The 27,165-nt window shown below is 36.1% G+C and overlaps 1 protein-coding gene across 2 annotated transcripts in view; it reads right to left on the bottom strand.

Moving 5' to 3' along the window:
• The window catches only part of CNTNAP2 (contactin associated protein 2), a 1,020,441-nt gene that overhangs the window by 563,327 nt on the left and 429,949 nt on the right, over positions 1-27,165 (bottom strand). For both annotated transcript variants that reach the window (XM_068202989.1, XM_068202997.1), the window contains one exon: positions 11,179-11,326. In XM_068202989.1, the coding sequence (XP_068059090.1) occupies positions 11,179-11,326 (148 nt within the window). The remainder of the gene's footprint in view (positions 1-11,178; positions 11,327-27,165) is intronic.

Genomic DNA, 27,165 nt, shown 5'->3' with positions numbered 1-27,165 from the left:
GGTACTTAGCAAGTGAACTCTCTAACCTTTTTCTATTCAATGAGCAATTTAGGAAGCCATCTAAATATCTAGATGAAACCATACACAAAAGTACTTCAACTTGAACTATATTCAAGAGAAAAAATTTCCTTTGTTTTGCATTACAGTCAGAACAAAACCAGACATCCTCCAACATCATGGAGCCTAAAATATTGCATCAAATCTTCTAATAAAAAGGGCTACAACTGAATAGAACTAACATTTTTCCATACGTATTGCATGGAACACTTCTATTGTGAATTAATAACTTCTTGTGACAGCCTAAAAAATACTTAGACTAAAAGGAAAGAAGCAAAGAACCTAATTTCAGGAAGCTTATGAGACATTTGATGCTCTCATAACCAAAGCCATTGAATCTAAGATATTGCTTAGCTAAGCCAAATATTTTTTTATTTAGTATAATTCACTGGTACAAGAAATACACCCAAAAGTTTGCTTGACTTTGTTTTTGTATGGGCTTTTAGCAACAGAGAATTATTGGACTAGATGGATGTCAGCAGGACACTGTAGGTAGCTTTACCTCATTCTCCAGTTAGTTGCACCTGCAGGAGAGGCTGGACAGAAAGGTAAATATTCCTTCTTTGGATGAGGATACCATCAGGAAAGTTGAAGGTAAGGCAAGGGTTGGCAAAGCACTGTCTCAGAGTAGAATGCTGTTGGGAAATTTATACTGCTCCAGGGAGGACTAAGAATTTAAGAGAACGTCTAAATATTTGTACACCAACAGCAGTATGAGAAATACATAGGATAAACTGAAAGATCTGGTCTTGTCCCAGAGCTGTGAGGATACTGGCCCTGCCACCTGGATGGCCCTGCCACCTGCACTGCAGAGAGCTGTTCTCCAGGATGGAACCCTCAGACCTGGGTTACAGCTTCTCATACAGAGCTCTGGGCATAACTAAACATAAATGTTCAGTTGTGTTCTGTTATGCTCTATTCTATTCTGTTCCCTTGTGTTCTATTTCATTCTATTCCATTCCCGGTGTTCACCATGAGTCGAATAACAATGCTAATATTTGTCTGAAATGCCAGTGGTCTCCAAAAGACCTATAAACACAAAAGTTACAACTGGAAACAGGATTTCATTTTATTTTTCTGACTCTGTTTCAGAGATGATGCTCACAAGCATTAACACAATGTGCATGTGCAACCAGGAGCAGGACAATGCATTTTTCAGTTTAGCTAAAAAAGCACCCCCTGCATTCTGGCAAGGGCAATTAACAGAGATACAGTGTTTAAAAGGCATTTGAATAATGTCTTTAATACTATACTTTGAGTTTTGGCCAACCCTGAATTGGTCAAGCAATTGGACTGTCATAGGCTCCTTCCAGCTGTACTCTTTTGTTCTTTTGAAGGAAAATAGCAGCAGTGAGTGAAAGGTGAGGGGACCCTTATTGACCACTATAGAAGGGCCATACAATGTCACCTTCCTGACATGGAAAAACCTGAACTTTTTCCCTATTTAAAAGGATTCAGGGAGAAGCTGGCATCACAGTGATCTAACTCTCCAAAGCTATGCTCATGAAGATGAAAGCCCAGCTTTGAAACAGGACTGTCTAGAAACATAACTCTCTATAGGGATATACTACATATAAACACCAAGGCTTGTTTTAACCTTATAAAAGCATTTCTATGAAGAGTTAAATTTGTTTTTTCCTGCCAGTAATGCTGACTTTTTGATAGGTGCACTTTCTAATCAGAGAACACTAACTTTTGGCAGAGAGGAAGTAAGAATTTACTCACAGTAAGACTCCACTTGCCATGCCTAAAATAAAAGATACAAAATGCATCATCTTAACCCAGACTTCTGAGAAAAAGCAGAATAAATTGAACTGAGTCTGGAAGTAACTGCATCCTTAATATATTGTATTTCAGACATTCAAGAAAACAAATACCAGTGAGGTGCTTTAGGCTCCAAATCAATGGCATATAATCAAGACCTATAATTTGAAATCTGATGAATTTTTTTGTTTCATGAGGAAAAAAAACCCTACCTGATTTCTCCAGTGAATAAGTCACCATGGACAAATGGATCAATTGCCACTTACAGGAATACAAGAAAATAATGCTGGGCACAGCTATCATGAGCCTTCATTCAGGCAAAAAAAAAAAAAAAAAAAAAAAGATTAAAGGCAAGACTGTTGTGATTAGACTGAAGTTTTTGACTGTAGTTACCTAAATGCTACCATTCTTTGTGAAAAAGCACACTCTAGTTCTGCTTCTGGTTTTGATGTTTTCAGATGGTTATGAAGGATATGTTTTAAATCTTCATCTTCTATTAACTGGTTAGAGACCACTCTGTGGAGGATCCCTTCTGTGGTGGGTGTGGGCAGTTGCTGGAAAACCGATTAGAAAACATTAGTCTGCTATTTTTACACAACAGCCATATCTGACTTTAAAAAACATTAATCAAATCCTGCAAGATTTTATCAAATTTGGCCATAAATTCTGTTTATATGCTAGGGAAAAGTATTCCTTCATTCCACAGCAAAAAATAATTAAAATAACCTTTTCTAACAAGCCAGCTGCTTACATCCTTCTAAAGGAAATGATGAATGATTAAAAAAATATTCAAGTGTAATTGAAAACTCTGTAGGAATATGACTGAAAAAGCTGGTGGGTCATGTACTCATACAAAATATACTTGTTTTTCTCTGATTGATTGTCATGGTTTAACCCCAGACAGTAACCAAGCCCTACATAGCCACTCACTCACTCCCTCACCAGCAGGATTGGGGAAAATAGTGGCAGAGTAAAAGGTAGAAAACTCATGGGTTGAGATAAAGATAATTTAATAAGGAAAGCAAAAGCCACAGGCAGAGCAAAATAAAAAATTCAATCACCACTTCCCATGGTCAGGCAGGTGTTCAGCCATCTCCAGGAGAGCAGGGCCCCATCACATGTGATGGTTACTTGGGAAGACAAACATCATCATTTCAAACATCCCCCTCTTTTTCTTTCTTCTCCCCACTTTATATACTGAACAAGATGCCATACAGTCTGGAATGTCCCTTTGGTCAGTTTGGGTCACCTGTCCTGGCTGTCTCCTCCCAGCCTCCCATGCAGCACCAACTTTCTCATCAATGTGGCTGTACAAGAAACATAAAAGATTTTGGTTTCCTGCTCAGAAACAACAAAAAAATCTCTGTATTATCAACCCTGTGTTCAGCACAAATCCAAAACACAGCCCCACACCAGCCACAGTGAAGAAAGTTAACTCTGCCACAGCTGAAACCAGCCCACTGATTATATTTTCATTGCCAGCTAACAAATGAACCTGTAAAGAATACACATGGTTGTTGCACTTCTCAAAGCTGTGGTGCTTGAAAATATCTGCCAGTAGCCTCATTATAATTACAAGTGGAAAATAATGGTTTTTTTCTTTTTTTTTTTTTACTGGATAAAAAACTAAAGAGGGGGAAAAAAACCTTACATTGCATCAGATTAACAAAAAGATTAAGAATAAAACAAACTAAAAATTCATTTTATGTCAAATCTTTCTGAAATATTTTATTTAGAAAAAATGTTAAAATTAAACAATAAGGTATTCGGGAATAATTTTCTGTTTCAGGCTGAATCTTCTGATTTTAGAAGTTTCTTTCTTAATGCACTAAACAACAAAACACAACTTTTTTTTTATTATTTTAAAATTTAAGTGGTATCTATCACCAAAAGCAGCCTATGTTTGTCAATGATAACATCTGAGGGTAATAAATGGACTGAAGCCTGTTTGTATTATTTTTCATGCCAAAATACATGAAAATGTTTATAGGAACAATCACAAGTATTCTTTCCTGGAGAGGTCATAGAGAAGAAAAATCTTTACTGAGAATACTTAAAAAGACAGAGGGTATTTTTGGTCTTAAATTACAAAACTCTTCTGTTAAATGACTAACATGACCTGAGACTATCTGGAGGATAAAAGATGTCCATTTTCATGACCTTAAGAAAAAACCAAATCTCTCCTCTGACAAAAAGGTAGGAAAAAATACACTAACAAGGAAGCAGACTTACCAACACAAATTCAAACAGATCTTTAAAAGTTTGTAAAGAAAATGTTCACAGTTTTTTTCCCTCACTCTCCATAGTTTAGATATGAGTATTCATCCATGCACCTTTAATGTCAGAAAGAGGATATCAAGCTATGTTTGCCACTGATGAGCTGTGAAGATGAAGGCTAAAAATCAAACACATAAGCCTGAATAGATAGAAGTTCCCAGTACAGAAATTCTGAGAATTTAAGAGAAAAGGGGAAAAACAGCTGGATGCTTAGAACTCTTTACTGTCCAAAACACTGATACAAGGAAAGCTTTTGTAGCTCACAGTAGCCTTTGCTAAATGATTCTTTTAGTCCTGTTTTTCCCACACATTACAATCCCTGTATGTTCAAAGAACTGTCATTTACAGCAAGTTAGTATATTTTCTAGAAATATTATATGATTGCACAAAATGAACACTTTAAAATTATTCTTCCTTTCTGACAGTTAATATTTTTATGAAGTTTTATCACTTAAGTGGACAGAAAAGTCTGATCAGAAAACTTAGTGGCACATTTATTGTAAGTAATAAAATATCATAAGAAGAGCTAGGAAATTTTATGCAGATTACTGGACTAAATAAGTACCTTCACCATTTAGGGACATATTCACACATATACCAAAAGTTTAAGAGTAAATATGTATGCATATGTTTATTAACACGTTATTATTTATTTTCTTTTATTTACCACAGAGTATTTCAATAGGAATCATGACACTTCAAGGGACTTTTTTTAATGCTATATGCTGGTGAAACGAAATGTCCAGGGTATGCCTTTGAATCAGGACAAGTGAAACTTGATAAGTTTGACAAAAGGGAAATAAAGCAGCTTTCTTATCTACCTTCAGCAGTTGTTTCGTTATTTGGATACAACAGATTATTCTGGACAACATGGAAGTTTCTCTTTCAAGTGTGTATGGCAACCACGGGGCAGAGTGAGTGAGACATGGATAGTTAGTTAGTGCTTATAGCATGAAACCAAGCTAAGCAGATTTCAAATAAGTAAATTTCCTAGCAGCTAAGTATAACTGAATGCAGAATGAACTGTCAAAGGAAACAGTGTTATAACTCAAAGTCATTGCAGGCAAACAAGATTAACTACAACAACCAAAAGATGTGTTCAGCCCACAGGTTTTACCACTTCAATACTTCCTAATCAGTTCTTGCAAATATTCATTTGGCTCACCCCTTAAGAGCACCTCCAAATTTTATTTTAGTTCTTGTAACATGATTCCATGACCAAAATTTCATTCACTTTACTATTTGTAGGGTAATGCTCACCATAAAAATTTTCATTATTTCATGAATAATCATGGGACTGTGTTTACTATTTTTCCTTCTTTCCCCTCCCTCTCTAAAAAAAAAAAAAAAAAAAAAAAAAAAAACTAGCAAAAACCAGTCACCAATCAGAAAACTGAAATAGTAACATTTGACATAGCAGTACATGCAGTTGAGCTAATATCTGAAAAAGAACAGATTTGTGAATACAGGTCATATGAAATTTGTTCAGTCCCACTGCTTCCTAAGTATTAGCAAATAGAGCTGGTCAGTAAGTGTAAACAGCTTGGCTTGCAGCCCTTTATGGAGCTTTATAATTGTTCCTGCCTTGAGTATATTGAATATTTGCACAGCTTCCTGCCATCTCCAGGTGTTGTTTTTTTTTTTCAAGTATATCCTACAATTCAGAAGTGAGTATTCTTACCATCAAATGTGCAATTTTATCAAAAAAATACAAATCTACTGTTTAGATCCAGAAAATCAGCACAGCCATATAAAAACTCCTCTATGAATAAAGGTATCGTGAGTGTTTTCCACTCATAGGATTTCATGGCCCAGAAGACCTCTTAAAGCTACCTTGAAGAGCATAGCCAAAGCCTATGCAATTGCATGTTTATTGCCCTTTTTTGTAGGCATTCATCTGCCACATGATGGAGATTAAGGAAACTCTTCATATGGCAATGATCCTGCAGGAGCTTATTATTATCTTCATGAATCAGTAGTAAAAGTACTATATGGTAGTTTTCATGGCCTCCAGATGCCCTGTCTTTGCTGTCTGTCCCAAAAATTCATAAAAGTGACCATGGTGGAAGATCCATGTCATGTGCCATTGCTCTCTTTCTCCAAAAGAGCAAAGATCAAATTTGGCCATCAGCTTTCATTTAACTGATTTCAGTGGATATTTTGATTTTGGTTATATTGCTTTCTCCTTTGTGACTTGCTTTTAGATATATGATGTTACTTCAAGTGTAAAGACACTTTTCCCCTTTATGGTTTATAAAACTCATAATTTTAAAATAAAAGCTAAAAGTTTCATTGACCAAAAAGTGTTTTTTATGTTACATAATAGTCTATTTGCTGTGATTTTTCAAGCTTATTTTGCTCATGAAATTTTTCCATTAATTTAGCTATCAAGCAAGTTCTTTACCCAATTTTAATACTGTTTTTAAAAAAATAAGATATAGTCATTTTTCCACTATAGAAAAAATTAAAAAAACCCCAAATTTAATTCTGAACCTTGTTGTAGAGTAAGGCCCTAATTCTTTTTTGGTGACATCTGTGAACTCTTCTGATAGAAGACAACCCCACAGATCTCATCTACAAAAAATACAGAGATGAATTTTAAAAGAAGAGATCTTAAACTTTAAGCAAACCAACAATAAAAGAAGATTTTGTGGTTTGACATGGAAGTGATTTTTTTCAGGAAGTTGGGTCAAACCAATCAGTGGTCAAGTTTAGATATTGGCACCTGAAGTGACCACTGAAGATAGGGATACGCCTCTGAGAACACAGGGGGTTAAAAGCAGGGACTCCCAAGAGCTCGCTCTCTTTGGTTCCGGTCAGGGTGCTGTGCAGATCTCCCCTGCCCAGCCATGGGGCTGGGTGGGGGAGGGGAAGCCACGAGGCCTGGTCGAGGTGAGCTGAGGGGTAGAAGCACTGGAACCGAGCCAGCTCCTGTGGACGGAAGGGTGGAGAAAAGCGGAGATGTCTTTGTCATCCCCCCCACCAGAGGGAAGAGACAGAAAGTCCGGACGGCACCTGTAACTTTGCCGGTGCGGAGGAGAAAGGGGGGGGGTAAGGCGCCCAGCCTTGGCCTTGGGAATCGGCTGCTGGGCAGAGATATCAGCCATCCAGGGAATCTGAGCTTTTAACCCTTTCCTGAAAAATGAAGGCTTTGTAAAATATTACTCCTCCTTGATTTGAAGTAGAAGAGAGACAGTCTGGGATCCGAGATGATGGAAGAAGAAATTCTTGAGTTGGAAGGAGATGATGGAGTGGCTTGTGGCTGGACTTTTCTTGTTAGCCATAGACTGAATCAAATTCTCCTAACAGAAGATGCACTTAGGGGGGTGCGTTGGTGGGTCAAGAGACTTGTTTCAGTGATTACCAGCAGAGGAGTAGAGAGAGCAGAGGAGAGTCGGAGAAGGTGTGGAGAAGCCCTCTATCTTCAAGGAAGAAGAAGAGGAGAAGAAGACCTCTTGTTCTTGAACCCTCAGCCCCAGGAGAAAATGGGGAGGGACTGTAGTCCCAAGATGAGAAACTGAACTGTTGTCTCTTTTGGTCCATGGCAAAGCATCCTTAAAGGAGCCCTATGAGCAGTCTGTCCATGCACGGTGGTGAGAGCACTGTGACATGGAAAGGAGAGTGTCACCATGGCAGATTTTCTCTGGGCGGTTGCCATGTGTGACATGGAAACACAAGGGTGGCAATTGTGTTTCCTGGGGAGTCTGTGGCACAGGAGAGACTCCTGTCTCCCTTGGAAGATTGAGTATTTGAATATCTGAAGGGTAGCAACTTGATCAGGATCCTGGGTGGTGTCTCACTGTTGAGTTTGTTTAGAAATTAGGTGGGAGGAGGAGGGGTGTTTTGGAAAGTCTTCATCCAGGATTTAGTGTTTGTAGTTTTTATAGTAGTAGTAGTTTAATAAAGTTCTTTTCTTTGTTACTAAGTTTGGGCCTGCTCTGCTCTGTTCCTGATCACATCTCACAGCAATTATTTAAAAAAGTACATTTTCATAGAGGCGCTGGCATCGCGCCAGTGTCAAACCATGACAGTAAGGCTATTAACTTCTTCAGGGTACAGATGTGAAGTCTAATTGCTCTCTGGAAAACACACCTCTTTTTAAACTCGATTTGCTGGGCAAAGAAGGACATGGATTTTACCCTTTGTACAAAAAAAGTTAAATGTGTATTTATATACATATACAAACCAAATAGGAACCAGAAATATGGCAATTAGTGATTGATGTTTGAATAAGCAGTTCAATATGTGGAAGAATTTTTCTTAAAGATCTGAGGCTAATGACCTGGTTGCAGCATTGTGCAAGGGAAGAGTTTTAACAATGTGAATGACTTCCCAATTAAACCTTGCGTGCAATGTGGGAAAATCTGAATTTTGTATCTGAATATATCTAAATAAAAGAATACATTAATTTACTAACTAAAAGAAACATTAAAATTGTGATGTATTGGGCAGCATTTTATTTAGGTAATAGTTCCAAAAATTGGGGCAGATTTGACTAGAAGCCGGTCTTTTAATCAGGCTTTTAAAATTGGTGATTATCTAAATGGTTAGTTCCTTAAATGACAGCAGGATTAATCTGCAAATCACACTGGTTAATGGCAGTGCTTATATTTATATGCAAATATATGCACTTCTAATAATAAGGTTAAAAACTTGGCCTCTGCCAAAGGACACATCTACATGGAAAGGTGCAGCATTTACACCTGGCTCCAAATAATTCATTTGAAGACAAGCTGGGAATTTGTAAACAGTAATCCCTGATTACAGTATTCATACCAAAGGGTTGCCTTCCTCTCTCTTTACTCAGTTATTTTTTAGTTTTTCTTCTCAGCCACTCTGCTGCTCTCAACTGATACCATTTTGGGAGCAGCCCAGTTCCTGCATGTAAAAACCACACTGCATTGTAGCAGAGATGTTGAAAGAAAAGTCCCTTTACACATAAAACCAGAATATATTATTTTAAATATTAAAATTAAAAAATCTCCAAATATTACGAAAATAATTTCTAATTTAAAAACAAACCAGTAGTACTTTATCACTAAAATTATGAAATTATATTGGGCCATCTTAGTTATTCTGTGAAGACACACTTTACCAGTATTTTTATGATTCCATACATTGTGTCCTTGGTAGAGGCTTCTTATTTTCCTCCAAAAGTTCAGCAAGCAAGCAACTTTTCATCAAACAACTAAAAAAATTTATCAGCAAGCTGTGTTTTTCTTTTTCTCACATTTAATTAGGCCTCTAAAAGTATCTTGTTGCATACCTACAACATTTTGTCTATTAATTTCATCAAAATGTACCATTTCTATGTGTAAATATTGCAGTAAATATCATGGGGTTTCATGTTTTATTCTGCGACATTTTATTCTGTTAAAGAGAGCTACATTTGACAGTAAACTAGATATTGGTTTCTTGTATCAGATGCCTGAATTTGCATTTGATGTACAAGCAAGGAGGTATACTTAGAAGAGAGTATTTATTATGATGGAAAATTAGCCATGCTGTACTGTTTGGTGTACATAAAACAGCACGTAAAACATTTTAGCAGTATGATGGTAAACACTTGTTTATTAAGAGTCATGTACTGATTAATCAGAATTGTACCTAAAACATCAGAAGCTCAATTCTCTTTGAGTAAAAATTACCTTTAGTGCAACCTACAGTTCCTCAGACAACAGATATCATAGAAACATGGAACAGTTTGGGTTGGAAGGGACCTTTAAAGGCCATCTAGTTCAATCCCTCTGCGATAATCAGAGATGTCTTCAACCAGATCAGGTTCCTCAGAGCCCCAGTCAACATGAATTTAAGTGTTTTCAGGGATGGAGCATCCACCACCTCTGTGGGTAAATTGTTAGAGTGTTCTAGAGCCTTCATTGTAAAAAATTACTCCCTTATATCTAATCTAAATTGACTCCCTATTAGTTTAAAACCATTATGCTTTGTCTTATTGCAATAGGTCATGCTCTTGTATTTGTGCAAATATTTCTAACAACCATGTGTACCCCCGCCCAGTACAGCAGCACTAATACCATAGCAGATTTGATTTGATTTCTCAACTAAGTTCCAGTTGAGAAATTCTCTGTGATTCAATATATATTTTTAAAACATTCATTGTATGGAAATAAAAAAAATAATATCACATTTCTATTCCTCATAGTTCTATTGGTGTTGAATGAAAGTATGGAGTCTTTTGACTATCTAATCAAATAAAAAACCCAACAGCTGTTGTTTCAACAATCACAGCTGTTTTTGCTAATCAGGATGGCAAAGGGCTCCAATGGGTCTTATGTCATCCAAGGAAGTCAATGATGAATCTTTCACATTTTATTCTAAAGCCTGGTTATTAGAACACAAATCTCAAATAATATTTTCCAGCTAAAATACCAACAAATCCAGGACAAAACTTAAAAAGTACATAGAAATAAGATATAATAAACTCAGTTTTGCAGGTTTGCTGACTTAAGCACAGGCTGGATTGAATTGAAGGAAGGACATAATTTTTTAAAGCATAATCGGTTCAGGTCTTAGGCACAGAAGCACTTGTACCATTGCTCACTAGGATTTCAGAAGAAATTCTGAAGTCACATTCAAATACTCAACAAAATATCTCAGAAAAACTTGGCAGATATTTAGACAATCTGAGCTATTCCGATAGAATTATTTACTGCTTTAATTTTATCTCTCATATCAGGCAAGAAATTACGCCCTGTTTACATTTTATCTCTCAAGGCACAACATGACATTTGTTTGAATACTGTCTCTTCCTCAAATGTGCCAAGCAAGCTTATACAATAGCCAAAGCCTTCTACAACAGAAACCATGAAGATGAAAAGGAGAAACTTCAAAGCAGTGTTGCAATTTCCAATGTTGCATCTTCCAGAGAAGAACAAACAATCAGCTCAGAATTAAAGTTCCGACAAATATTTAATGAACAAATATTTCAAGAAGCCCTAGGTAACACAACTAGCAATCCTGGAACCAAGGTAAAAGTCTTTGACATCTGGATTTAATCCAAAATTCAAAGCCAGTTTTTATTTAGGGGAGAAAAAAAAGGATCATCATGGAAAAACTTACAGTAGGAGCAACCGTAGATTTCAATTCTTAACCCAATTTGGCCCTCTCCATTCCAGTCCAAAGGAACTATCCTCACATACCGAGCAATAACTGGATGTTGTAAATCATGCCGGACCACATTGTCAGAGTTTGTATTTCCAGGAAATGCCTAAGGGAAAAAAGGAAAAAAAAAAAATCAGTTTTAGTGCCTATATGGTTGGCATCTGAATAAATACACATATAAAATCCTATAATAACTATCAATACTGGGACAAAAAAATTAAAGAATAAGGATTACTATTGAAAACTATAGTCATAAAAATATTGAAAAATATAAAATTTAGGTTGCTCTTTTTCTTTTGCTTACAGTTATAGGAATAGCTAATTACATGCTCAGACTCTACTTATTCAAAATATATATTTTAGAATAATATTATTTTGTACCATGTGTAGTAGACCTTGGTGGTGGTAGATGTAAGGAAGACGCACAGGATCCCTTCTTTGGTGGACTCACAAAATTAAAACATGATAACAGTAACATTCACCTTAATTTTTTTGTGCTGCAGCTATTGATGTGCTAAACAATGATGACGGCACTCCTCACTTCATAAACAAGTTAGTAAGAGACATTAATTAGTGTTTTTGAAGTACTTATATATTTGGTGGTATAAGGAAGTGAACAGTCCTCTCTTCTGAGCTGAAGAGAAGACAAAGAAAAGCATACAATGAACAACAACAAAATATCCTGCTCAGCAGCTGCCTGTTTTCTTAATCTTGTTCTAGGGACAAGAACTTCAGAACTTCATGGAGCGAATAAAAATTTTTCATTCCTATAAAAATGTATGTTTTACTTGAACATGCAAGGTAATGCTCCATAGTTCAAGAGAAAATTCTGTTTGGAAATGTTTTAATTTTATGATGCTTGGTATAATCTTAACAAAACCCTACTAAATATAGAATAAATCCTTTCTAAAGAGTTGCTGATTATTTTGTTTTGGGTGTATTAGTTTTGTTTGGTTTGTTTTTTTTTTTTTTTAATTTCCTAGAACTGTTATGGTCAAAGGAAGCTGAATATAGGAAGACGTGATATTTTCTACATAATTTAATTAAATTATAGATAAAAAAGATTCTCAAAATCAATAGTATTTTCTGTAGCTCTCCAAACTTTTTACCCTGGCTTGTGCCTTACCAGTCTTTTGTCAGAAAGAGAGCTGATCCCAGGAGGTACCTGACATTTCAAGGGTTTCTATTGCTATATAAATCAGTAACCTCTGCTGAATGCATAAACATGATCAACAGAGAATAAGGCAGTCCCAGATTAATAAAACACATTCCATTTAGTTGCCAGTAGAAGACTATCTTTTAAACACAGCCTTCATTTAAATAAATGGGAAACAGAAATACACGCTTTGTGGATAATGCAAATACCAGGCCAAAATCCATTATTGCAAGACTGAAGAATCAATTTACAGGACCTTGAAAATTATGCACAATGGCTGTAAAATCTCATTTTCTGGCCAATAGGACTTAAAAATATAATTTAGAGCCACATCTCTAATAGGAGATTTTTTTTAAAAACAAGTAGTGAATCTCTGCTAAAAAAAATAAATATAGAATTTCACAATAAGAAACCTCCTTGAAAAACTTTTTTTTTTCAGAAAAAAGTGTAAATACCTATATAAATTAAACAAGTTTTTCAGATTATAAAAGCTCATTAAGTCACTTAAATATTATTGCCAGATATAATGTTTTTTCTTTAACCCAAACTGGAAAATGATCAAAATGGCTCACTTATCTGTAAAACCCTGTCTCATGAGCCCAACTCCGAAATTCTCTGTTCTATAAACCATTTCTCTTCTTGTATTGGATACTGACTTCTGTAACTTGCTTCATATTTCAGCTCATATTGCAATGAAAAGACTGGGAATGTTGTTAGCCACAACCACTTTTTTCAAAGAGTGCTCCACAGGACAGCAACAGAATACGAATGAAAAAAAATATAAGAAAATAAGTTCCCAAATCCTTTCTGAACAGTGCTTTTGAATATATATTGAATGGAGCTTTCAAACATATTCACCAAGATTTTTGTCACTCCTTAAGAGGAAACTCTGTTTAGCTCGAAAATGAAGTTTAAAATTAATAAATCAAATAAATAATCAATAATTCAGCAGAATTTTCAGGAAAAATTGTGTGACTTTTAAATTTCACTTTGGCTTTACAAATATGCTTCAGCCACCCCATTATACATGGGGACACCAGACAGACATTCAGTATAATTCCCTTTGCACAACTAAAGAACCTGGAAATAAGTGAAGGTAAGGGTTTGGCAAACTTGGAAGCAAAGCTATGGAAAGTTAAGATTCAGACTCAATTTTTTATCCTGTAGTTAAAGAACAATTACATTCTAATCAATAATTAAAAATGGTAGAGCTAAATTATAAATTCACATCAGTATTGTAATGAAATAGCACACAGCTTAACAGCAGCGTATAAGTAGAACTGGCCAAAATGGTTTGAGCTTCCTGTAATAGGACAGTTTGCAACCATTTTACAGTACTCAATCTTATGGACAAAGAAAGAACATTACAACATCTCCTTTTGGGAAAATGCTTTTTACAATAAAGGGTTAAAAAGAAATTCTCAGCATTAAGGAATTTATCTCTGTAATAAGGAGGCACAGAAATGCCTGAAATGTTAAGTGAACAAAAGTGGACACCTTCATACTTTAATCAAAGAGTAAAATGATGGATGGATGGTAGTTAGATCCTCAACCAGATAAACCAAATGATGTTTGCAATCTCCGGTCTCTGCGAAGCAGAGAAAAAAATCCTGTATTTCACTGTAAAACATCATCACATATATACCAGAGAATCTAACTTAGTTAAGGGGAAAATTAATTCTTCACCTCACTTCATTCAGGTGAAGAATTCTCCATCCAAATTAATGATCCATTCAGAGATGAGTACTAAAATTGCTTCAGTGTAAGCTCTTTCTAGGATGATGTAAAAATAGGGCAATACATGGAACAGTAGGATGATATTTCTTTTCCTGAATGAGCAGTATCTAAATTTTTTCATAGTTTTCTTTAATTACTAGTACTTTTTTTTTCACCACTTTAATTTTATACTCATTGTTATACTCTTGATAGTTATTTTTTGCCTTTTTATCAAAGGAAGAAATAATTTATGTCTCTGAATTTCTGAAAAAAAAAAAAGCTATGCTTTTAGCTTTATTTTGACACTGCAATAGTGAAAACAATACAGAGTCTGTGTTCCCTGGTAGTATAGCTCTATAAATGGCAGAAATTAGAACTAGAAATACCAGTATAAAATATGGAAACATCCACAGGCAGGCAGAATATATCTTCAGGAAACACAACTGGGGGGTTTTTTGGGACTCCAAGGTGAGCTAAGCATGAAGCTGACTAAACCGTGAAATTTTTATTTTATAGAAAAGCCCCCAAATTCCAAACTAAATAATTTTTTTTTTTCAAAAAACTAGAAGGATTACAAAAGTGAGATGTTGACAGCTTTGATTATGGCTGCTAGCCCTCTGACTGCACAGAAAAGAAAATCTGGAAACAGTTTTTCACTTGAGTTTTCAGGCATCTGCACCATCAATGAGCAGAGCAGGGCTGGCTGGGTGCTGGAAGCTCTCCACCAGCAGTGCAGTGGAATGCTTGGCTCTTCAGAGCAGTTAAAATCCAGGGATTCTAAAAAAATTCACATCATGAACTGGTTCTGCAAAAGTCCACTGAAATCCACATCAGATGTCAGAGAAGAAAAGATGTTTAAAAATTTTTTTTCTACTTTACTACAGAGACATTTAAGAAAAGACAAAACCTGAACTTCATTAATTCCTCTCTGCTGGTAAAGATTTGCTCATTCTTTGCTCAATACCTATGAAAACCCAGCTCAATTGTGTCATGCAAACTCAAACAGCAAGAATAAGAAGATTGGGTAAAAGCATGTAAGACATTAACTTCAAGAAGAAGAAGGGGAAAACAAGATATAAAAGAAATATGGTAGGAAAACAGGTTGCAGAAAAAAAGAATAATAGTAAAAAAGAAAAAAATTAATGCATCAGAAAGTAACAGATCTAGGTTATCTCCATTTTAGCTCACTTTTGACAGGTTTCTGTACTTTCATGTGTACTGTGGGGAGTAAAAATAAGTGACAGGAAGCAGTAATCTTTTACTTGAAGAAATATTTCTGCATTCTCTCCATTGAACAGCACAATTAATAGCACTACAATTTGCATACTGTACTCTTTCCCTAAAAACAAATATATTCAAAGCAAAACAACATTTCTACAGCATCCTGCATAATCACCTCACACAGAAATGCAACTGAATAGAAAAAAAAAAGATATCTGAAAGTAATTAAAAGCTATAGCAGATATTTCCCTTAGCACAAATGAAATTCTCAAATGATTCACCAGGTGCTGAATTTCTTCCTTGAGATTTGTGGTTATAAAATGACCAAAACTCCTAAGAGCTCAGGATTAACAACAAAAGAGATCAACTAAGCATTATAATGCTGATGATGGTGAGCTCATATGAACTTGATTCTATTATCAGTGCACTAAATCCTAATTTTAGTGGCTATTCATACACTTCCCACAGCCACATTTCTCTGTTTTATATAAATGTGTGTATATATACTATTTACACACACACACACACATATATATATATATATATAACCTCTATGTTATGTGTGTAGTGCTAAAAATTTCTGGAAAACTACTTGCATACTCAAACTAAGGAATATCTAGTTGCAGGCTTTCACTAGAACTGAGTACACTTTTTTGTCCTATGCCTAAAACCTTTCCTAGTATTTTTTAATCAGATCCATCTTTTTGTTCACCTTACACCCTTATATTCTCCACTGATTCCTAGGAAGTTTACTTTCAAGTTTAAATTCTGTCTTTGTACGCTGAAAACATATTCTAAGCACGTATGCATCATAATTTAATGAATAATATAATGGAATTATCATGACATGCAAAGAATAAAGCCAAAAGCTTATTTGCTACCTTCTAGCCTTTCACATTTCCAAACAAAACTAAATGATTTAGCAACATAACATTATTGATCATTATAATAAAATATGCCAACATTTTATAGCCTGATAACTACTGTTTTACTTAAAAAGAACTCAGCCTCCTTTACAGGAACTTTGATTTTTTTTGTATTTTAACAAGAACCTCAATAAATCTCTAAGTTTCAAAAAAATTTTAAGGAATATTGTCATTTTTTATTCACAGATAACTCGTAGGGATTTCAGTTCTGTATAATGTTCCTAGAAAATGTTTTTAAAATTTAAAGACAGAAAATTGAAGACCAAGATATGATACCTGAACGTTATTTTAGCTACCTGAAAGAAAAATTACAAATATGAGCCTCATTATCAAATCTGTGAGTTTTAATGTTTGCAGTTTTTCTTTTAAATCCAGAAACAAATGAAACTTCTATACACAAACAAACACAAACCAAAAATCCAAACACCCTCCCAACTACTACATCTGGAATGTGACTCAGCAACTGGATATAAATGAAACAGTCTTTTATCTTCTGGCACTGTTGTAGGATATTATCTTTGTTTAATTTACTTTGAGTAATGAAGCCTAAAGCCAAAAGCCTTAACACAGAACTGCCTATCTAGTTCCCCCAATCCATTAAGTGCTTTTCTCATACTTATACATACACTTATTCATCCTTTAATTATGCACAGAAATATTACCAAATTATCTGAATTTTGCTAGGGAAATTGACTTCTTTTAAGGACTGGACAGCAAACCTTTTTTTGACTTTGTATTATTAGAATACTTGAGGCAGGACATCTGACAATGTACATGTGTACAGACTGGAGGGTTTTGTTTGTTTTTCTTTTGCCCAGGACTTGATTTAATAACCCTATTCCACTAACCGTTAGACTCATGAACAAGGGACACAGACTTATGGATACTGTTAAATTTTACTTTATGGAACATCACAGCATCACAGCAAAGGCACCGACAGTGTCAACTTTCTCTACATCCTAAAACTGAATACTCTATTCCAGAGATGTGTGAAATATCTCACTGGCAAAGACATTCTTCCCTTTTTGGTGAAGACACCAAACATAACATGTAAGATTTCTAAAACGGACATTAACAAAGCTCCTAAATTATTTTCAGGCCTGTATAATGAAGAAGAAATTTCAACCCCTATGCTGAACCATATAGGTTTTGTTCCACTTGACATAAAATGGGAACAATCCTAAAATTATTTTAAACCAAAGCTATATGCAAAAAATATTAAAATATCATTACGGTTGTAAAGTCAACATTGCTAGTTGAAGTTATGTTTCCTGCAGAGTCTTAATTAATTCCTGAATATCATTATGATATTAATTTATTTACATAATTACCTGCTATTAATTCCCCAGAGATTCATACAATTCCCAGAGAGAAAAATGTGATGATTCATCCTGATACACTAAACAACTCAGGCTGAAATAACTTAGAGGTTTTTGGGTGGTTTGTTTTTTTTTTTTTTTCATTTTTAACCATACCTAAATTCAAGAGGAAAAACACGTGAGCTTGATTTGGAAAATTTTGCCAACGGAAGCCTGTCCTAGTCTTTTGCAATTTGCTCCCAAGATTTAGTATCCAGCATTTACACTTTGATTTAAACTGAGAAAATACAACCTTCCCACTACTGAATAACGTTCCATCTTTGTTGTTATGATCAACTGGTTGCTTTACTAGTAAAAGCTTCTGAACACATTGGGGAGTAATCATTATCTTGCTCTTAGTCTGAAACAAACTAAACAGATTTTAACACAGACACTGCAGGACCCATTCCAGGAGCAGCGTGGGGTTTCATAATGAATAAGACTGGTATTTTTAAGATAGCTCCTTTATTTGCATGAGAGAATGAAGTACACAGTGTCCATGCCTGTGGACTGCCAGATGGGAATGGGCCATCTTCCATGAACTTAACAAATAGAGTGTGCCCTACAGCACAGGTGCTGGATTCTCTATGAGACAGTTCCCATGTGATGCTAGATAAAAAAGTTGCAAAAAAAAATTTCTGTGGCACTTAGTATAGTTCCAGGAAGACACAAAATGATTAGGTAGTTTTGACTTAATCTTTCACTGTCTCTGTTCCACATATATGGAATATGAAGTAAAAATTAAATTATTTTATGGGGTTGTAAAAATAAAATAATTCTTATTAAGCACCTAGTCAAGTATTCACATAGGTGTCTAAATTAGAAAGCTGAGCCTTTTGTGGTCAGTGAAGCAAAGTGGGAGATAGGAACTAAATTAAAATCTTGCCACTCTTCAGTTGCTGCACAGTGTAATATAAATTTCCCAGGGTACAATATAAATGTATTCTACAAAATAAAGAATGTGATCAACACCTTAGTTCCAAAAAGTTGCCCACTGACTGATTCATGTTAAAAGAAAAAGAATACAAAAAGCAGTGTGGTATGGTTGTACAGACAGGATAAAACCTGCTTTTCTCTACAGAGTTGTAAGACTTTATTCATGAATACACAAAAAATTACTTTTGCTGCATTTCCTGTAGAATGAAAGAGAGACAGGAAGAATGTGTTTCCAAAACACCTAAGCACAATTGCAATCATTACTGAAATAATAACAGCAACAGCTCTCCGATCATTGCCTGCTGGCCCATAGAGCTCAGGAGAAACAGGAACTGTCGCCTTGAGAAGGTCAAACACAGAGGAACTCAGAGTGGTCCTTGATTTCTTTCCCTCTCTACTACTGATGTATTTAGAATTTTTCTCACACTTTGATGATTTTAAAATAGCTTTTTGGTAATTTTCAGGACAGTACTTCTTGTGCATCACTCTTGTCTCAAGCCTTCTTGCATCTCTTCTGCACAGCCCCACTACTCTACCAGGTTACTTGCCACCCAAAATGTTGAGGCTGTTACCAGAGGATGCACTTAGAGGAGGAAAGCACAAATTCAGCAGTGTCCTTCCACACCGCCTGACTTAGTCCTTTGGATTAAATCTCCCTGCAGGAAAAAGTACAAAGTCAAACTCCGTTTTAAATACTGTTGAGAATCATTTATCTTCAGTAAGGGTATAGCAACTACAGAAAGCTTTTTAGCTCTTAATTAGTTAAATATCAATCTAAACAGCAGTCTTTACTCATAATATAAAATACTGATTTGTGACTTCAGTTTATAAATATAAATAAAAGTTACTTCACTTACTGATTTTATAGTCTTTTATTTTGAGTCATATGTAAATCATGATTGTTAAAAACTTTTCTCAGTTATGAATAATTTTCATTTTTATGTTTCATTTGCAGAAGAGTCCAGAGACTGCTTTCCAGATTATTCCAATTCTGACTAGGCTATTAGCATGCAAGAAATAACTGAAACAAAACTTTGCATATCTGAAATTGTTGTCAGAATACAATTGTAAATCAATCAGGGAGGAATAATGTCTGGTTATTCTGTATTAATTGCTTCATGAATAAAGTTAATATTGGATACTGAGATAAAATAAACAAACTTTGAACACAAAATTTAAATAACCAGGTGTTTTTCTTTTATACTTTCAGTATCTATTTAATTCTTGAATTTTAGTTAATTGCAAATAACACTTATATTCTCCAAAATTCAGATAAGCTTCCCAGTAATGGGAAGTAAAACTGGATTAAAAAAGCCAATAAGCTGTCTTTAAACATGTTTCAGCTGTCTTTAAATAATATTAAAACATTACAAAATTGATTTAAAATTATAGAAACATAAAATGTATGATTTAGAAATAATTTTGAATCTTATGTTTTGTTTTTGCATGCTTCCAAGTTGCAATGTTTATGAAATAAATGAAGTTCACATAGAATATAAAAGTCAAGATTTAGCAAAAAATTACTAAAGGAAAAAAAAAGGAAAAATAGCACTATTGCTGTCTAACATGTTTCAATTTCTGGCTGTAGCTACAGTACTCTCTGAATATATCAAGATGAAAGAAAATAAAACTAACTTATCTAAAATATTTCATATACACTAAAGTTAAGAATTCCAAAGGGTGATGCAGCTATTTATGTCAATTATGATACAAGAACTCACTAATCATTTTCCTTTCCTTTCCTACTGTTCACCTAGGCTGAGCCCATACTCTAAAAATCACCATCTTCATTAAGATCTTCCTGAAGAAGTTTCACAAGTTTAGAGCCTTCCGGTCTGTGAACCAGGACAAGAGCAAAAAAAAAACCCAACTGTAACCAAAATGTAACTATGAGAAACGTCAAAGAAAAATGTGTAGATCCTTTCTAAAACTCAATGTAAGGCTAAAAGGGTTTTAGATGAAGAGAATCATAAGCAAAATTGCATGCAAGCAAACACAAAATTCTTGTCTCAGGAAGAATACCTGGAGTAGGATTCCTCAGAATAATCCTTTCAAACTGATCAAAGGAATATTACTAAGAAATCCCCAAAGGCAGAATTACAGTATGTGACAGGCTTCAAACATGCCAGCTTGTCCTTCAACTTGAATTCAATAGCTGCTCATCTTTCTAGGGAAATAAGGACAGTTTTATCCACTTGGCTTTTTGAAATGATACCAAAAAGCCACAAGAATATTTTATAAAGGAATGTGGAAAGAAATATCTGAATTGCCACAAGCTACCTCTTTCTTCAGGGATTTTTTTTTTTCCCTGCTAAGATGAGCATGACTGAAAGAATTTTGGGAGAAATACAGAATTCTTGTGTTTCTGCTCAAGTCCATTCTCGGTCTTCATTAAAAAAGTGCCTGTTATCTATATGAAAAGCTCAGAGTAAGAAGTAATCTTTGATTTGAAACCCCTCTGAATTTAGCAAACTGTTAAATGTCTTAACAAAAGAGACAATAATGGAATAAGAAATACTGAAGGTCCTATTTTTGTTTAAAAGTGTATAATTTGATTTCATCCCATTCTCTCTTTTGCAACTGTATACTTTCAGAAGTTTTATTTTTCCCTTTTGCAGAGATAATATGCATCTAGAATTTCCATATACACTTGTTTTGTTCAGTTTTGCATCAACTGCTATTCCAAAGGTGACTGCAGAGAGATCTTTTAGTTGAAATGTCTTCAAATGGCTGTTAGCTTCTGAAATAGGAGGACTTCCATAAATCAAAACCCTTGTTTAATAATCACCAAATGCAAATCTAGTTTGAAAACAATAATTGAAAGAGAGAAGGGTTTTAAAATTTTGATCACCTGTCCACTTCTTTCCTTAAAATTCATTAAACAAGTAGTAAAGTGATGTAATGGCCTAATTTTCTTTAGATGGAGACTTTCTAAATTTAATTTTAAGCTGTGCCATAAATCTTAGGGGATTGAACCTTAGAGTCAATTGATTACTAGTTGCTTGCAAGCCATTTTTTTTCCTTACAAACATTGACAATTTTATCTGACTCAGATATTTCTGGTTTATTTATTTTAGGCAGCCAGGATACATGCTTCCCTGGCCCAGGAGGCAGTGACATTTTGAGTTTAGCAGAAAAGACTTCATTGCAGTCTTTTCTATCACTGAGCAGGATTGACAGCCTCCACGGCCACTAACTTAAAAGAAGAGTTAGATGCCAGTAGACCAACATTGTTGTTATTAACAGCTTCATGTGTTTTACTATTCATGTAGAAGGAGAAGGTAGATTTTCTCATGTATAAAGTTCTTCATTACTTAGGTGCAATACTTGTCTTACTTGATTCTGAGTGCCTGTGACAAAGATTTGCTGCAGCACAGAGAAGATGGTTATGGTTCTGTTTCTATGCAAAGGCCCAAATTGATCAGGAAAAGACTGGCAGATACTCAGTGAATCTTTTTGTACACTTTTTTCTCTGAAGCTACACACACTGACACTGCTGTTTTCCAGTAAGGGGAAGTGTTTGTAGCATCACCAGCTCTAGCAGAGTGAAGGCACCATTTTCTTGTTACTATTAGTCTGTTATATCCTGTTCTCTCAAACTAATACAAGAGAAACTAAAAACATCCTTTTGTGGATATTTATAGGAAGGAAGAGTGGAAAGACAAAGGTACCAGGATCTCCCCATCTTTCCCTTTTCCCGACTTCTAGACTTGTTTAGTTACTGCCCGAGAGTATTTTGAAAACATGTTTGCAAATGCTCAGAACAAATTTGGAGCTCTTCAGATGAAAGAGGCCATCATAATGTTACTCTGTTTCTCTACAGGATCACAGAAAGCACCTGCAGGAAATGCCTTTAGAGACATTTGATAAAACTCTGTAAATACTTGTAATAGCATAAGCACAGCAGTCAGGAATGACTGCTGGCAGGTGTGATTGCTGCTTACTTACTGTGTGAACTGAGACTGACATCCCAATGCCTCTGAAACTCATTCTGCCTGTAAGACAGAGATAATTCTCTTGGAAGTGTTTGTTGAGAATTAATTAGCTAATATTTATGCACTGATTCTTTAAAAACAAAACCAATCCATTCACTGTTTTTTCATCTCTGCTCACTAAAATAATAATAATAGTAATAATAAAAAAAAATTTAAAAAATTGTAGAGATTCATTAACTTTTGATGACCAGAGGGGAGCATTATGATAATCTATTCTGGAGTTCAGTAGACACAGTGCCAACTCCCACACAATAGTTCAGTTAATGAGTTCACAGTCTGGGCTATAGTGCACCCTTCATGAAGTTATTCTGTCTTGATTCCAAAACTGAAAGTGATAGAAAAATCAAATTTATCACACCCCTACATAAGCTTTTCCATACTTATATTCAGTGTTAAATATATGCATTATTTCTATTTGGTTTGTTCATCCGGTCACTGGATCTTATTACATCTTTTGCTCTATATCCTGGAATAGTTCACTATCATGGATAACTTCTTTTTAAAAACCTGGTAAACTAGGATGAGAAAATACTGACTGTGTTTCTAGAACATTAAAGTAACCAGGCAATTAAGCAAAATCTGTAATTTGTCTGGGACAGCTTGCAAAATGACAACATGATCTAGCTTAAAATACCTTTAAAGGCTTTCTTTTAAAGCCAGTAGCTTTCTGCCTCCTTCCCACAATGGATGTGAAAAATCAGGCTAAAACAACAGCACGGACTTCCATTCATTTTTGTGGAATTAATTTTGTTGTCATGTCACTGACTTAACCACCAAGATTCAAAACAGGATCATCAAAAGGTTTCAAATTATCACTCACATTATGCATTAAAATCTAGCTGGGATTGCTATACTGTACAATAAAAGAAAACTTTTAGGCAGTCTCCAGTATGCTTCATGCAAACTCATCTGTGACTTAATGATATAAGCAATATGGTAACACAATAGCTCATACTTCCATTTAAAAATTGTCAATCCTTTTTTTTTGTTCAGATAATCTCTGTGTGATCCAAACTGGTGACTTAAAATAACTGATAGAAATATTAAGTAGCTGTCATATTAATACATTGGAGGCCACGGTCAATATCCAGTTTTTAGGAAGAATGCAACAAAAAATTAAATCCATCTTTGAATAAAAATGTTTGGGATTTTTTAAAGGCACCATTTCAGACTGATATATATACACCTTATAATTATTTAGCCTATTTAAGATAGGCTTGCTCATGGAACAATAATAAAATGCATACTTTAGACAGAATGAAGAGTAAAGCAAGGTGGAAAGAAAGCAGCAGTGATAGATCCTTGTTTTAAACAGCTTTTCATAAATTCTCTTGGGAAACCAACTGAATTTCATTGAAGGGAGTGAATCAATGGTCCTTCATAAAAAGAAAATCAATTAGAAAGTCATTACCTGAAAATTAGCACTCAAAAAACAAAATTCCATTTTAAAGCCAATTAGACTGCATGTCAGTACTAAGTTGAATTGCATTTGCATTGATGTATGCAAAATTATTTACATCCTGCATCCCTAAGAAATGTAGAGAGTGAAAAATTAAAGAACATATTTAGAGATGCTGCTGAATTTTTTTTTTTTGGAAGCTCTCTATCTCAAGCAGCAGATGACTGTGCTGGGCTTTTAAACAGCTTTGCATTGTGTTTCTCAAGTACTGATGTTATTATTGGAATTACAACACTTGAGGAAACCTTACTTCTGCTCCCTATCATAACAACAGATAGGAAAACAACTGCTAATGTAAAAGCCAGAAAGGGGGCTGAAGATGAGTAAGTACCCCAAGAGCCTCTTTCTCCCAATAGCTTGACATAGTCCTGGCACAATTTGTGTCTTGAGTCACACTGGAAAGGCAAACAGTTTTACGTGTAGAGGAGTACATGGCATCTCACAGAAGAGTTAAAATCTCCTTCTGGGCTGCAGATGGACAATGAATCTCTCCTGTTTATAGTGATAGGATTAATCCCACTATGCCTGAGTCTGCCAGTACAGAAAGGGTGGTATATCTGTCCCTCACATCTAGTCTGAGTAAAACAGGAAGCAGCAGAACCCAGGCCCTGAAGATCTGACATTGCAGCTTGCAGTGCTGAAGAGGCACTCTGATAAGTATGGCTCAGGGCACTGTATATTTGCAAGGGAGAGGGCACTGCCTCTACATCTCTAATCAGAGATTTATCTTAAGGACAGAAGATAAAAATAGAAATAATAAGGCACAGAAGTATGAATTCATTACGGAACATCAAGCACATCTTAGTCGCATACTTCACATCATGCACACACTCACATAGAATTAGGTTAAATGGCTAAAATGTTAAGTGCCATCTTGAAATGAAACAAGTCTCTGAGCTGGGGTAAGTATTCAAGAGTCAGTTGAAGAGGCGACAGCAGAGATATCAGTGGTGACCAAGGTCAATCTTGCAGGGACTGTTGGATTGTGCTTTATGGGAGTATCCCAAGCTTAGGGACACCTGATCAGCTGCCTAAAGCCCCCTCAGGACCCTGCAGCCCTCAGGAGCCCCTCAGGCAAGGAGGGGGCATTGCCAGGAACTGTTGTCAGGGCATCGCAACTTAAATGTTTCTTGGGAGTGCCAGCAACCATGAGGGCAGCAAACACAGTGAACAAACAGGGTGTGGCACATTAGAAGGTGTAGGACAAGAGAAGGGTGTGGGTCAGCAGTTTGCACAGATGTTCTGCAGGCAGGAGACAAAGGTGGGGCACAGAACCTAGGGAGTTCTGTGAGTCATCACCCATCAAACATGCCATTGGAATAGAAAGTTTTGGGCTTTTTATGAAAGAGAGCCTAGGGAGGCAAGTAGGGGGTGTAGCCCTCTATGTCAATAACTGGCTGGAGAGTATGTAACTCTGCTTAGGGAAGGATGAAGATCCAGTTGAGAACTTATGGGAGATTAAAGGGAGGGTAGTGACTGAGGATGTTATAGTGAGGGCCTGTAGCAGACCAATCAAGAGGATGGTGCAGATGAAGCCCTCTATAGGCAGACAGGAGTGGCCTCACACTTGTAAGCTCTGGTCCTCATGCAGGATTTCAACCACCTGATATCTGTTGGAGGGAGAACATGACAGGGCACAAGCAATCCCACAACTTCCTCAAATGGGTTAACAACTTCCTTAAACAAGTGACTGAAAAGCCAACAAGAAGGTGCCACACTGGACCTTGTGCTAACCAAGAGGGAGGAGCTGGGGGGGAATGCAGTGCTTCAAGGCAGGCTTGGTTGCAGTGACCAGGAGATGGTGTTCATGATCCTGAGGATAGCAAGGAGGGCATGCAGCAAGCTCACTGCCCTGACTTCAGGAGAGCAGACTTTGGCCTCTCCAAGGACCTATTTGGTAGAGTCCCATTGGATAGAGCCCTGGAAGGCAGAGGGGTTCAAGAATGCTGGCTGAATTTCAAGTATCACTTCCTCCAAGCTCGGGAGCAAGGTATCTCAACAATTTTGCTCAAGGAGATTGAGCAAAAATGCCAGGAGGCCTCTATGGATGGATAAGAAGCTGCTGTGCAGACTCAAAGCAAGAAAAGAAGCTTTCAGAAAGTGGACACTAGGATAGGCAGCCTCAGAAGCATACAGGAAAATTGTACGGGAAGCTAGAGACAAGGTTAGGGAAGCCAAAACCCAGTTACAATTGAGTATGGTCAGGATAAGGACAAGCAGAAAGGCTTTTACAAATATGTTGCAAACAAGATGAAGACTAGAGATAAGGTCAGTGCTCTCCAGAAGGAAAATGGAGACCTGACTACACTGGACAAAGAGAAGGCTGAGGTTATCAACGACTTCTGTGCCTCTGTCCTCAATGGCAAGTGCTCCAGCCACGCCACCCAAGTCAAGAAAGGAAAATGTGGGGACTGGTAGAATGAAAACGCTGAGCCCCCTGTAGGAGAGGATCAGGTTTGAGACCATCTAAGGGACCTGAATGTGCACAAGTCCTTGGGACCCAATGAAGTCCATCCATGGGTCCTGAGGGAACTGGCAGATGAAGTTAATAAATTATTACCCATCATTTTTGAAAAATCCTGACAGTCAGGTAAATTCCTTGATGACTGGAAAAAGGGAAGTGTAAGTCTCATTTTTAAAAAAGGAAAAGCAGATGACTAGAGGAACTACAGACAAATCAGTCTCACCTCTATGCCAGGCAAGGTATGGAGCAGATTCTCCTGTAAACTATGCTAAGGTATAAGGAAAAGAAATACATGATTGGTAATAGGTGGCTTCACAAAAGAGAAATCATGCCTAACAAATCTGGTGACCTTCTATGACAGGGCTACAATACTGGTGGACAGGGACAGAGCAACTGACTTTACCTATCTGTATTTATGCTAAGTGTTTGATAGTGCCTTACAAAACATCCTTGTCTCCAAGTTAGAGAGATATGAATTTGATGGATGGACCATTGGGTGGATAAAGAACTGGCTGGATGAGAGTCCATGCTGACACCAGTAATGAGTGGTGTTCCTCTGGGGTCGGTACTAGGACCAATAGTTATACAACATTTTTGGCAGTGATATGGACAGCGGGATCAAGTGCACTCTCAGAAAGGTTACTGATGGCACCAAGCTCTGCAGTGGTGCAGGTGACACACTGGAAGGAAGGGATAACACCATCCAGAGGGACC

The sequence above is a fragment of the Anomalospiza imberbis genome, chromosome 1 (assembly GCF_031753505.1).
Source record: "Anomalospiza imberbis isolate Cuckoo-Finch-1a 21T00152 chromosome 1, ASM3175350v1, whole genome shotgun sequence".
Taxonomy (NCBI): Eukaryota; Metazoa; Chordata; class Aves; order Passeriformes; family Viduidae; genus Anomalospiza; species Anomalospiza imberbis.
Note: the sequence above shows the minus strand (reverse complement) of the source record. Positions and strands in the feature narration are given on the sequence as shown.